This window comes from Ascidiella aspersa, chromosome 8, assembly GCF_963924565.1.
Source record: "Ascidiella aspersa chromosome 8, kaAscAspe10.2, whole genome shotgun sequence".
Classification (NCBI taxonomy): Eukaryota; Metazoa; Chordata; class Ascidiacea; order Phlebobranchia; family Ascidiidae; genus Ascidiella; species Ascidiella aspersa.
The window spans coordinates 15395748-15410123 of record NC_139454.1 but is presented as its reverse complement, the minus strand read 5'-3'; the positions used below and the strand labels follow the sequence as shown (position 1 = coordinate 15410123).

The window sequence follows — 14376 nt, the reverse complement described above, 5'->3', positions numbered from 1 at the left end:
GGTACCATTCGGTATTTAGTGTTTCTATTACGAGTTACAATGGGTTATATTGGGTTCCGTTCGGTTCTATTGGGTTCCGTTCGGTGCCATTCGGTACCATTCGATACCATTCGGTATTTAGTGTTTCTATTACGAGTTACAATGGGTTATATTGGGTTCCGTTCGGTTCTATTGGGTTCCGTTCGGTGCCATTCGGTACCATTCGATACCATTCGGTATTTAGTGTTTCTATTACGAGTTACAATGGGTTATATTGGGTTCCGTTCGGTTCTATTGGGTTCCGTTCGGTGCCATTCGGTGCCATTCGGTACCATTCGGTATTTAGTGTTTCTATTACGAGTTACAATGGGTTTTATTGGGTTCAATACGGTGCCATTCGGTTTCATTCGGTATCATGTTCATTGCAACCCTCCTTAGGCCTCATACGTTTTAAAATACTCTCATGCGACAAGATATGCTTCAGTGTAAAATTAAATCAGATTGGAGTAAAACAAACGTATAGTTTGGTCGGTATTCGTTAGCATTCGATCCCATGTGGTTCCATTCGGTGCCATTCGGTGCCATTCGGTGCCATTCGGTGCCATTCGGTGCCATTCGGTGCCATTCGGTACCATTCGGTATTTAGTACCACCCCTTAAAAAGCATGCAGCTCGAACTTTCACGTGTAGTATCTCCGGAAGAAAATATATATTGATCAGAAATGATTTAACTTTTTGACCTTGAGGTCGTGGCACTGTACTAATTTGGACCTTTAGGTAAACTTCCGGCGTAGATAAATTAAAAATATTCGTTGAAAATCCAGAAAACATAACAAAATATGTGAGATAGGATTATTAACACTTGACCCACCTGAACCCAAACGCTAACCCGAATCCTAACCCAAATAATGTGCGTTAATTTAATAATTAATTAGCGGAACGCTGGAAAAAAATCCCACACTAGGTGGGCATAATATGGTTTATGGTCCATTGTATATAGGATTGTTGCGGTTGGTCAAATATTATCAAACTTAATCTTCTTATGCACACAAGTGTCGTAGACATGTGCACCAGGCTACGTCTGGGCTACGTAAAGCAATTCTAACTTAGTAAGCATTTAGACTTTTTATGAAAATATTTATATTCTTTTATGAATATAGGTATTTAGTCATATTCAGCCTTAAAGATCAAGCCTGCAAAAAGTGACTTCAAATAGGGTAAAATAAACGAGTCTACTCGCACGACAGTCACCACTATACCTCCTTTCAAGAATCTGCTTCAGTTAAACAAATGTCGATGTTACATCAACTTCGGATATAAGGGCAGAGACAGAACAGCGAGGAACATAGTCATACTGCGCTGACTTGACGTTTTTTAGCGAGAAAAAAATAGGAAATTAAGGTTTGACTTAGCGTTGTCAGTTGTCCAATACACACTTGCTAATTAGTCAACCTAAACAAATAACGAAAGTGAAAAAAATATCCAGGGTTTACGTTCAACCAAACAAAAGACGAAAAACTTACAAAACCCGACTTACGTGTCCACCGGTCTGTACAAGTTTAGCGACCCTTAAAAAATGCTTAAATGATAATAACCAACTTCTAAATAACGTAACAACCTGCAAATTTCCTAGAACTCAAGCAACTTCCTGTAATACCCCCTAAAATCTCTAACAAAAACACCCCCCCCCCAAAAAAAAAATCCAACAATCTTTAAAAAGCCCTAAAAATACAAATAAATAAACTCCTAACAACCCCTAGAACCCCCAAGAAGCCCAAAAAATGTCATCAGCCCACAAAACCCGACTTACATGACCACCGGACTTTACAAGTTTGGCGAAGTTTTTTACAAGTTTTTTCAAAATTGAGAAAATCTTTGCACCTGGCATTACAGTACACGGATCCTTAGCATTAAGGCGAAGGTTATCGGAACAATTACTTTCCGATCGCCAAAAGAACACCTAACCTGTGACGTGAGGTGAGGTTCCTAGATGGTGAGGCACAATTTTGTTTCGAGTCATGTTTTTCTTTAACAACCATAAAAACGGCATAGTACTAATGAAAAAATAAATAAACTCAAAAACCATTCAGAGATCAAAAACAAAACGACTAAAAAGTAGAAAAAGTTGCGTGTTTTTTTTGTCCAGTCGTCTGATGCAAAAGTTTTAAATTTGCAACAGGTCTGCCTTTATTTATGACTTCAACTTAGAGCTTTACACTACAAGAAGTCAATGTACACGTACCATGCAGGCATTCCAGCTGAACAAAGAAAGGTTTCATGGCTGGAACGTCACAATTGAGGCATGCCTCAAATTATAGCTAAATCGTTCATCATGTTTTCCGAGAGAATTAGCGAAAGAAAAATGCACGCATAATGCAGTGGATGGCACTTTTGTGATGTGAAGAAAGGCACGGCTTGGCACTTCCTTTCTTGGCGTAGCCTACTCAATGATTTTGACCGCGTGAACGCTTGATATGAATAACGCAACAGAAATAGAAGAAAAAAGAAAGCACGCTTTAGGTAAAATTTGCGGTAGTAGAACTTTTGCTTGATATATCTTTTGCTCTGCCAGATGTTGACAGGTGAGGCAGTGCCTCACCTGCCCCCCCTGACTGCACGTCCCTGAACCTAACGCCACTTTATTAGGCTACACGAAGCGGCACAGTAATTGTTTCGCCATAGCAAGATGCGGCGTTAGTACAAACTTGCCACTCGCGTATGTACGACTGTCGACTAGGCATAACTTCCGCGATAAAATGAACACATTTTGTCGGTTGGTTCGAATTTTAGGATCCGATATTGAGTAATAATAATCAAACGACGTGTCAGAAAAATGCGGTATATTACGTTACTTTCCGGTAAATTTGAGTTGGTTTTAAAATAATTCTACCCAGCTAGAGTGTTATGCCTGTGGCCCCCCAATGATCACTCCGTGGCACCCCAGGGGGGCGGAGGGCCACGGTTGAGAAATCCTGACCTAGCTAGAGAGTTATGGCCCCTCAATGATCACTCCGTGGCCCCCCAGGGAGACCGAGGTCCACGGTTGAGAAATCCTGCTTTATGATGTCACAAGAGACATCATAAAACACGCTATAATCAAATAATAAAGCAGAACTAAAAACAATAATGATGACAGATAGTGTATAAAATACCATATGTCCTCTTTTAGGAGGATTTGTCCTCTTTTCTCAAGGTTTTAAAATTATTCTACCCAGCTAGAGTGTTATGGCCCCTCAATGATCACTCCGTGGCCCCCCAGGGGGGCCGAGGTCCACGGTTGAGAAACCCTGCTTTATGATGTCACAAGAGACATCATAGTGTTTAAAATACCATATGTCCTCTTTAAGGAGGATTTATCCTCTTTTCTTAAGAAAATTTAATGGTCCTCAGAGGACTCTCAAAAATGCCCAACTGCTCTCTTTTTTCGCAGTTCGAGCTAGTTGCTTATACTTTCATCAAGACTTTTAGACGAGACGTTGTATTTATTTCCAAAAAATTACTGTAGCCATGAAACATGCTGAATTGCTGGTTTAAAACAGGTTTCCAACAAATTGCCCTACCAGCCCTACCTTCTTAATCACCCGGGCAACATACGGCCCGTCAAGCAATTTAATCCGGCCTGTGGTTTATTTTCCTTAAAATACATAGGCTAAGCGAGTTTCTACATGTTTGGTTGTATCGTAAACACTTTTTCCAGGGACGGATCTAGTCGTGAGCCCGTCAACTTCTATTTTAAGCCTGATTTAAATACTAAAACGGAAACTGTTTTCGCGATTTGCGCGAATCTTTTCTGTCTTTCTCGTATGTTCCACGCGATTTTTCGGCATCTTTACAAACAAATATAGCGTCCTATGCAATGTGGCACTATCTCCAACGAAAGTTTAACAAACTTAGTCTAATATTTATATATCTTTTGTGCTTCTGTCGAAAGTATTAGTTAATGGCATATTGTGTGTTTCTCCCCATTTATATCGTCTTTGCAATATGACCGTTGTACCACAAGTAACACATAGGTAACTTAAAGCCTTGAAAGCAAAAAAAAAAATATTTTAAGTTTTTTTGTGCGAAATTTTTACGTAGGCTATTTTAATGTTAATTATCGGGTCAACGCGACCCACAACTTTATAAACGCCAATATATCAAGCACTGTATATTTTTATCTGTGCTCAATGCGTCATGCCAACCTCTAATTCTAAATTAAACTTTAGATTTAAAACCAATATAGTCGCATTTTTTATGGGCTTCGCGCGACGCCTTGTGGATTTCTTTAATTTTGACTTAGATTGCACATTTTGGCACAACTCCAAACATAAAACAAGGTCGTTAGCTTATTTGTTTTATAGCATCAGAGTATGGCATCATGATCAGGACCGGATTAAGGGTACTGTGGGCCTAAGACTGATTACTAGAGAAGGGCCTAATGTGGCAAACCAAGGTACAATATATTGCCCGAATAGGTGGTCTAAACATTGGCATAAAATTTTGCCAGAAGAACAATTGTACAATTACAAGGTACAAAAAGTAACGAAATTACATACATACAATCATACATGCATAAAAACATTTTTTAAATATAACTAGGGTAAAGCGGGCCATAATTGACCCCTCACTTTTCTCGTTTACAAAAATTGCGAGCATCAGTATTTGTTTACTGAATTCTACCGACTGCAATCTGAAGAAACGTTTGTGGCAAAACATTAGGCAGATTCGATTTTGTACAAACCAGGAAGGGGAGAAAATGTGTTTGGGGAATGTTGATATGAGATAGCACAGCAAAATTATGCGTTTGTTACTAAAGTTCGAGTAAAGTCTAAGTTATTTTTTGCTTAAGAATTTTTAGTTAAGGGCCTGTTTATTAATCCGGAACAGTTGGACTTTTTAAGTTCCGAGTTTTTAAAGAAATTAGCTTTTTATGCGATGCATAGTTGGGGCAAACCCTCACAAGGTAGTCCGTTATTACTTGTGTAACTCAACTTAAAACTTTGCTGTTTTTTTTTTAATAAATTTAGTAAGACATGTTGGAACTGAAATAAAATAACTAAATATATGTAGAGAAACGACGCATGTCTGTTTGTGCTTGTAATTATAGCGTGTTCGCCTGGTAAAGTGTTAAATATTTCACCTAGATACTCATTTCCTTTCGTGGCCGTTCAGGCAAATCTATCCGACATTCGACTCAGCTAATCTCCATCGCAGTCGCTCTTGTGCTATATAGTGTCACGCTGCTGTTGGATTAAACTCTACAGTCAACTGATGCATGCCTTACTTGCGAGACCCGTTTTTACTGCGCTGTAAGCTCTTTTATTGAAAGCGAGCTATGCTAAATTATGTGAATGTACAATAAATCTATAAGCGACCTCACAGTATGCACTTTGTAATGCCATGGCAGTTTGTTTTAGTTTCGATTTAGTGGAGTTCAGATAGCACGGTGGTCATGTCCCCCCTGTTGAAACATACATTGGTGACCCCGACGTGATATGAACATGCAAATAAACTCTTCTGAATTAAATTTAATGCATACTGTCAGATTGCATAGAAAGTATGAATTATTTTGGTTTGCTAGCGCAGTTTCCCGTTTGTAAGTATTTTTTTAAGTTACGCCGATCAGTTATGATTTGTTGAAACGTTTGTTGACAAGTTTATGCCAGCGTTATTGCTTGTCAAATTGATATTTGATTAGCCGTAATGCAGAGAAGAATCGTTTGGCGCTTTAAATTAGTGGTTACGCAAGACTGTTATAGTTATTGTTGCAAATTATGGCCCTTTTTTGGTAAAGTTTTTAAGGTGAAAATATTACGATCGAGGTTGACTGCGAACACCTCTCGTGATATCTAATCTCAAACCAATAAACGGATAGATTCTATCTCAACCAGCACTTACAGAAGTGGTTACTTCTAAAGTGTTAAAGCCACTGCGGCTACTGTCTCTGGTCACGTGTTATGGTGATTGATGTTTTATATCTCACCCAAGATAACCTGATCACTTTGTCTGAAATTCCTGCGTCACTTAACCGTTATGATTTATTAGAAGGAAAACAGAGCAGAAGGCCAAACCTTGTTGCCAATTCCCAACATAACGCGAGATTTATTTCATTTGTGACTGCAAGCGAAAATGCCCTGGGTATTATAAACCCATGATTGCTAAGGCCTTTGATGCCTCATTTACCTTTCAGACGGTGTGAGATAACCGTCATATAGCCCCATTGTTGTTTATTGTGCCTTTTAAATACCATTTCAGACTTGCATCGTGTCGTACGATCAGCTATCCCTGGAATTGTCCGTTTGCCGCCAAGACAAGGAATTCATGAACATTTTTCGCTCTATTGAACACCACGATTTCCAATACGTGCTGGATCGATATTGCACAAATGTCAAACATTCTGCGTTTGCTGGTCGACTCGTGATCGGATCCTGGGAAGATTTTAAAGAAGAAGCGCGGCCCAACGAACTGCTCGAGACCTTTTTCGTTTTCCAGGGAGGAAGGAAATGATGTAGAGAAACGATGCATGTCTGTTTGTGCTTGTAATTATAGCGCACTGTAAATTGAAATCCAAGCCTAGGGGTGGAAATTGTTGAGCTTTGGGGTGGTCCACTCGAACATGGAAAATTCCATCCCACCATGGTAATTAGCAACCCCATGGATGGGAATTTCAGGCATGGAATTTTCCATCCTATATGCTTTCAAACTTTAGGGATGGGTTGGGCAACCCTCCTTTTTTGATAGTATTACGCATGGAATATTCCATCCTACAAATTTATCTATCTTTGTCAATCGGTTTCGGCCATTATCCCTGTTTGATATTACCACGCATATAATACCGATGTGATATTTATTGAAAGAAAAAGTACGAAAAACTAACAACAATTTCAGGTACCGTAACAATAAATAGCTTTGTATCAGAGGTGAATAGTAAAAGGTAAACGTAACATATGGCAAAGAAATAAACAGAAACATGTATGTATTGTATATACTTCTATGTTTTTACAGTCAAATCTTTGTTTTTTCTAAATGTTAAAACTCCGGCAAAGGAAACTGATACCAAACAACAAGTAAGCATTATACAAGCATAGCAGTATAACCTTGGTTGTGCAATGTGCAGAGCCAACATCTTGGCTTGCAAACTGAAGTACTATGGGTGTGGACACGGACATGTGTCATCACTGGTATCAGTGGTGTACTCTGAAAAACATTCAAACACAATTTATTAAAATAGTGAACAAAGGGAATCTTAGTCTACTAATTTACATTAATATATAGGTGGTTGTTAACCAGCTAAAAAAATTAATTTTAAACTGCACCAACAGGCAAAACTTTACGGTTTTGTTTACGAAAATTAATCTGAGAATGGTTACTAAATACTTAACACAGCCTTGAAACTGCTAAACAAAAATTGAAACACATGATTACTATTTAATTCCAGTGGTCCCCAAAGTGCCAGTGGTTGTATCGCATATCTATATAACAGGATAATTTGCAGTAGTTTTAAGATGTTTAAAAAAATGTGACTACACTCCTTTTTTAAAGAGTTTAATGAGTTAAAAATGAAAATTACATGCCTTTAAATTGTTTTACAATGGTTCCGATGTTAAATTAGGTTACAAGTTTTACGATTTCCAGTATATCATACTGGAAAGTTTGACCTGTATTGCAAACTCATCTGAAACTTAAATTAGCAAATGCACAAAAACTTTATAGCCATTGACAGTTTTTTTGATATTTATAGAACCGTTCAAATTAAATTTATTACAACAGCATATTTTAAAGTTGCTTTACCTTGTGCAATTACAATTTTTGATCAGGGTTAAACATTTTAAAATAATTTTATAATAAATGTAGTTGTAGTTAACCAAATTGACACAGAATAAATGAAGGTTTAAAAACATACGTTGGTGGTAGAAGGCTCTTTTTGGAAGACAAAGTTGCAGAGGCAAAACTGATGCTTGATGAAACTAAAAAAACAAAAAAAGTTACACTCTTAATCACAATTAAATGTAATTAGCACTGCGCTGCTTTGTCTTCAGAAGTAACCATTGTTGAAAACCCACATTCACAAAGATAGATTGATAGGAAGGCAATAGCCACGACATGACCATTTCATTAAGCTTATGGTATGAATTGCTTAGTTTAGCCCAAAATATGGTCAAACTATCTTTCTCAAAGCCTAATCGGGTTGTCTTCTTGCAGCTTAAAGAGTTAATTAAATTTATTTTTTTGGAGTGAAGTAGATAATGTTGTAGTGGAGTAGATAATAAACTAAAAAAAAATATTTTTCAATTTTTATGCCCCCCTTGAACAAGCCTCATGGACGGGCTATGGCCCACAGGTTGGAAACCCCTGGTTTAAAGATTTATTATAAAATAAAGAAAATGTAAAGCAGTTGGGAAAAGGGGTAACTTTTAAACTTTTTAAAAATGGGTAACTTTTAAAGCTGCAAAAATTCCAACATAAGGTCAAAGATGAACCTAAAGATATGGAACTGCTTAAATATCCATGCAACATAAAATAATGAGGTTAAACATTACATTATTAACAAACAACTTGATATTAAGAATTAAGTTTTTGTCATGCACTTTATATATTATGCTATTCAACCAACTTAATTACTATTTACCTGCAAATTTTGATGAGCTGCCATCCTAATTAGAAAATCTTTAACATCTATAAGCTTTAAACCCAACAGGTCAGTTCGCATTTATTGGCACTTTCTCTGTTACCTTCAGTGTTTTTTCAGATTTCCAGGTGTTCAATCAGGATTTTATGCTCATATTGTATAAATATTTTAGATGTGCCCTAAGACTTTTCCGCAGATGTAATAACCTTGTTTCCTGGGTTAGATACAAATTTAGTGCACGCTGAAAGTAATTTTATTCAATAAATTTAATTTTTTATTTTTATATAAACCTATCAATATAATTACAAATACAGTTAGCCTACTATCCTAAACATATATTTGATAACAAGCCTAATCTTTAACGCTGAAGGCAAAAATATAAAACAAGCTCTAGACGAGAAACTCCAGCGCTAAGCTGTCTGACTTACTTTAAACTTCTGTTGCCAAATGTTTAAACTCAATTGTGATGTCATCCGCATATCGGCCAATCGGGCGTCTGAAGTTTAAAAATATGCGCGCCGTTCGAAAATGAAAAAAGCGCAATATAATAAATTGCGATGACAGCGGGTGCGGGTAATGGTCGTCGCGAAGTTGAATCAGCGGGAAGCCATTGTTGCCTTTCGCAGGAAACCGCGTAAATAGCAAGTACGATAAGTACTTTTCAATGAGATTTGGTTAATGTTGAAGCAACCTTTACTAATGTAATATATTTCAAATCTTTATTCCCGGATATATAGATATTCTTCTTAATTTTTTCTAAATACGTAGCCTAAATCAGAAAACCTAAGAAAAAGGAAAGCAACAATTTATATTATATAGATGTTATGCTTGAAGAATAATTTTCTGCAACGAAAATTGAAAAATGGTAATTTCCATCCTTAGGGTTTTAAATTTAGTGCATCATAAAAATGATGGAAATAACCATCCTCTACACAGCTCGATTGGCTTAAACAAAACACGAAGCATGGTAAATTCCATCCCTAAGGTTGTCCATTTTTTTCAACATCACTTGAAAGGTGGAAACAACCACGCTTCTACAAATTTCCACCCTTTGAGTTTGTAATTTCCACCCCAAAATCGGACTCCAATTTACAGTGCGTGTTCGCCTGGTAAAGTATTAAATATTTCACCTAGATACTCATTTCCTTTCGTGGCCGTTCTGGCAAATTTATCCGACATTCGACTCAGCTAATCTCCATCGCAGTCGCTCTTGTGCTATATAGTGTCACGCTGCTGTTGGATTAAACTCTACAGTCAACTGATGCATGCCTTACTTGCGAGACCCGTTTTTACTGCGCTGTAAGCTCTTTTATTGAAAGCGAGCTATGCTAAATTATGTGAATGTACAATAAATCTATAAGCGACCTGACAGTATACACTTTGAAATACCATGGCAATTTGTTTTAGTTTCGATTTAGTGGACTTCAGATAGCACGGTGGTCATGTCCCCCCTGTTGAAATATACATATATTATTATTATTTTATGTTGTGATCAGTTTTGCAGGAAGGCCTAACAATGATAAATTTTAACAAGATCTACTTATAAGTTGATATATAGCATAGGGGAAATAAAAGGCTGTTTATGTACGGCCTATTTATAACCATGTAACTTATATATTGATATAAGGCTGCTTAAGTATTATTTCCTTTTTCGTTTTCTTGTGTGTTTTGATCTTTTTTGAAAAATATTTTTAACCTAGAAACGCGCCATGTATACTATTACTTAATTCCTGACGTCACGTTGTGACGTAACTTGTAACAATATTTCGGAAAATTTTTATGCGCCCCTTACACAAAAATCCGTCATCCTGCATTTCCACACAATAAGGCAATTAAATTATATTTTATTCGTGGGGTACGTTTTGCTCCGTGCAAAAATCGTCTAAAAATGTTAATTTATTCAGAATGTATGTTTCTCTCAGTTGCTTTATTTAAACATAGAAGTAACTTTCAGTGAGACCTTTCGGTTGCTACCCTACTTATCAAAAACATTTTGTAAACCTCAAAAAATAGCATTTATCCCGTTTTGCCCCGCCTTTCCCTAAGTATCATAGACTAATAGTCAGTTCTCCCTTTAGGAAAATTTTCTACTGCGAAAATATGATTTGTAGTGTACCGGTACAAAAATATTTGAAGCCTGAGTTGACAGGGGCCCGCAGAAGATTAATGTTTTTTTGTATGGGCGAGTCGTGAAAGTTTTAAAGATGGCGTAACATAGCGTGAAACCATGAAACTAATATTCTCAAGAAACTTGTATGCGCAACTTCAATCGAGTTTAAATATGTTTATGGATATGGCAACAAAGCGGTCGCGCGAAAAATATCCGACTCTTTGGGTTAAATTGACAAAACGTCCAATTTAGCAAGATAGGATATAAGATGCCTTTAGCACACAATTAAGAATCGCGAACTATTATCTCATTTGCATTTATCAAGATGACTTTGTCAATTTGCAAGGGCCATTGACCCCACAGCTGTATCTGTATAGAAATCACGTGAAAATTGTGACTGTGTTAAAAAAGGCCCCCAAAATGCTTTTCGGTTTCATGATCCTGGATTATTGTCAAACACGTAACTGCTGAGTTGAGCACTCTTCTAAATTCATATTTTTCCTTGTTTTTTTTTACTTATGATAAACAAAACATACACCGCATGGGTGATGAAAACCGATTAGACAAAGTAATTTACAGTAAAACATGTATTACTTTACAATCGTTAGTGCGGATTTGATTTGTTTACTTGCTTTCAACTACAAACATTAACTTAAAAATGGTCAATGCGAAATGCTCAAACTGTTGTGGCAAAAAACTGAAGATATTTCGTTTTAAATTGAGAATGATATAAGGTGCGTATAAGGCGAGATTTGCAGCCTGACAGCTAGCAAAATTCCTACAAAAATTTAACCTTAAAAAAATTTAGGGCCGAATTTTTCCAGGGCCTTATAGCCTTATTGGTTAATCCGGCCCTGGTCGTAGTACCGTCTAAATTGAAATAAGTTCAAAACCCGTCCGAATAAGAAATGGCCAGAATCAGGCCTAAACAACACTTCCTAACCTCAAACCTTACCCCTATAAGTACATCACTAACTCCCCTAATAATTTAACCTCGCCCATTACCCACCAATAACCCCAAATAGGGCCAAAAATCCAATGCAAAAACAGCGGCGCCCTAATGGCGCAGGTCAAACTAGGGCGTCCAAACGTCGTCACCAAAACGACCCATGCCAGACCTAACACAGTGGACCCGAGAATCCCAAAACAACCAAACATCCCGAAAATCGGCATAAAACATCATTAAACTCAAAAGGAACAATTTTACTCTCGTTTTACTTACCGGCAAAAAATGTCCTCTTTTTGTGTACCTAAAAATATGGTAGCCCTAGTTTAAAACATAGACTAATGTTTGAAAACTTCACTTAACCATTATGCTTGAATTGAAGAGCGAAGCCAGAACTTGTTAGGCCTACCATTTCTCAACATACCACGATATTTGTCTAATTTGTGACTGCAATTTGTGACTCCTATGATATTTAAGGCCTTTAATGCCCCTTTACCTTTGACGGCGCATGATAACCTTCACATAGACCACATGAAGTTACTATGGCATGCAGACAACAACTTCTAGTTTAACCTTGCGCGCCAAGCTACAACGGAAATCAAGCATACATAGGCTACATTCAAGGGTAGGGCGACAGAAGCCTCATCCTTTAAAATAATTCTATGTCAGCAAACTGTCAGAAAACGTACGGCCCGTTTCTGGTTTCAAAAATTCTCAAAACGGCTAAGAAATTTTGCGAGTTTCAAACAAAGCGCCAAAATATTGTATTTAATTATTTAAAGTAGGCAAAAATTAACACAATAGGCTAATTGACACTGGGCATCCTGAAAAAATCAAGTACAACCCGAACGTAAGGGCTACATAAAACCGGTTAAAAGCCGCGGTTAGGCCACTCATGGATGAAGTGTCTTGCATAAAAGTGTTAACAAATGCCACATTTTCGCACTTCGCAGGAGTGTTTTCTGTTTTTTTTTACGGTCCGAACAAATATTTAATTCTGTGGAAGGTGGCTATACAGCTAAAAAATTGGTGCTGATTGGATCGCGATAGATTTTGTTGAACATTCGAGTATAGGACACCCCTACTACAGGCCCGTCATCGGCAAAAAGTGCCATGTAAGGAAGACTGGTCTGACAGTATCTCTAGCTATATAGCTATAGAGGTCTGCCAATATACAATTAATTTTTTTATAGAAGTCATACAAAATTTTATAGAAGTCATACAGGCGTAGTGTAAAAGCAAGACAACTATAGTTTGTGCCTTCCCGGTTGTTCTTAATAGGTTGTTCTTAACATAACTTTATTTCTTCACTGGATTAAAGCCGCAAAACAATTAATATTTGCATTTTGCTGAAACATTGTTATTCACAGAAACACTACTTTTTGTATTTTTGCATTTTTTCAGGGGCCTCATTGTGGCCCAAGCTAACGAAGATATGGCTCTGAACTAAAGGCAAAATATATTGGCGTGATTGATTACAACGAAAACGAAAAACATTAACTACAAAAGAAAAAAAACAAACATGGTAAATATTTTAACCAGAATCTTTGACAAGTTTGTATTTTCCTTGCTCAACGGTCAATAATCCAGTCTGTACTTTAGAGTTCAAAAATCGTCGAAGCCGCGGTTGTTCGATCTAAAAAATATAAATTAGTGATGAGTCTTGTGGTAATACATGGTTATGTATGTAACAGCCGCTTACGAGCAAAAAAAAGTACATTTACTCGATAGCAAATAATTCAAAAAATAAATTAAGTTGCGTTAAATTAGAGGAGCTTACTCGAATTCAATAAAAAAGCGGCCGTTTGCATAATGTGCAAAAAAATAAACGTCAAATCTGTAATCAACAATGCAAATAGGCCTAAAAAATATTTTTGTTCGCAACTACACAGCAAAACAATATAGATGGCAATTGAGGTTACACACGGCAGACCGGCAGTGTTTGTGTAATTTTTTACTTTTTGGCCTATAGTTTACGAAGAATGATTTTTCAAAGTCGTAGGAATCTAATTTACATAACTTCCGAACAGTTTGCATCACATTTAGAGCTATGAATAGACTGACGTGACCGACAGAACAATTTATCCTGTGTACTAAATTACTACTACTTCATGTTTGCACCCTTTGCAAATTTGGGCTGGCTCTTGATTGACCGAATATCAACTACTCGCAAAATATATATCTAAACATAATATGTAAATTTTAATAAAAAAGAATATTACACATGAATAAATCATTTGAAGAACAAAATTAAAGCATTCTTTATTTTTTAAATGATTTATTGAAACAAAAATTATACATGTATTGGCTGTTCTCGATTACAAACATGTTTGTTAATTATTTAATAATTCGCAGCACATAATACAAAGTTAGTATTCATGAATTCCGTTACTAATGTTTGATCGTTTCGTGTGAAACCTCGTTGCATATTGTTTAGCATACGTATGACATTGTGTACTCCAGGGCGCATTTTGTCGAAGGGCCAGCGAGTATCGATGGATCAATGCTAATATAATACTATTATATTATTTTTGTTAATGTTGCTTTTACATTTTATTAAATTATGTTTCGTTAGACGAAAGGTGTGAAAGTGTAATCTAATTTATTAGAGTGATTAAAAGTTTTGAATATATCGATTAAAGTTGTTCTTTTCATTTTTAAGATCACCAATTGTTTTTTTAATTTTTTCATTGAAAGTTTGTTATTTCGTCCACAACTACTCAATCTCCTC

The 14376-nt window shown here is 36.6% G+C and overlaps 1 protein-coding gene across 1 annotated transcript in view; it reads right to left on the bottom strand.

Moving 5' to 3' along the window:
* Positions 1–12469: 12469 nt before the first annotated feature.
* LOC146136281 (anaphase-promoting complex subunit 2-like) overlaps positions 12470–14376 on the bottom strand; it is a 31585-nt gene continuing 29678 nt past the window's right edge. Inside the window, exon 18 of the mRNA XM_083395479.1 lies at positions 12470–13281. Coding sequence (XP_083251605.1) covers positions 13180–13281 — 102 coding nt within the window. The 3' untranslated portion in view covers positions 12470–13179. The remainder of the gene's footprint in view (positions 13282–14376) is intronic.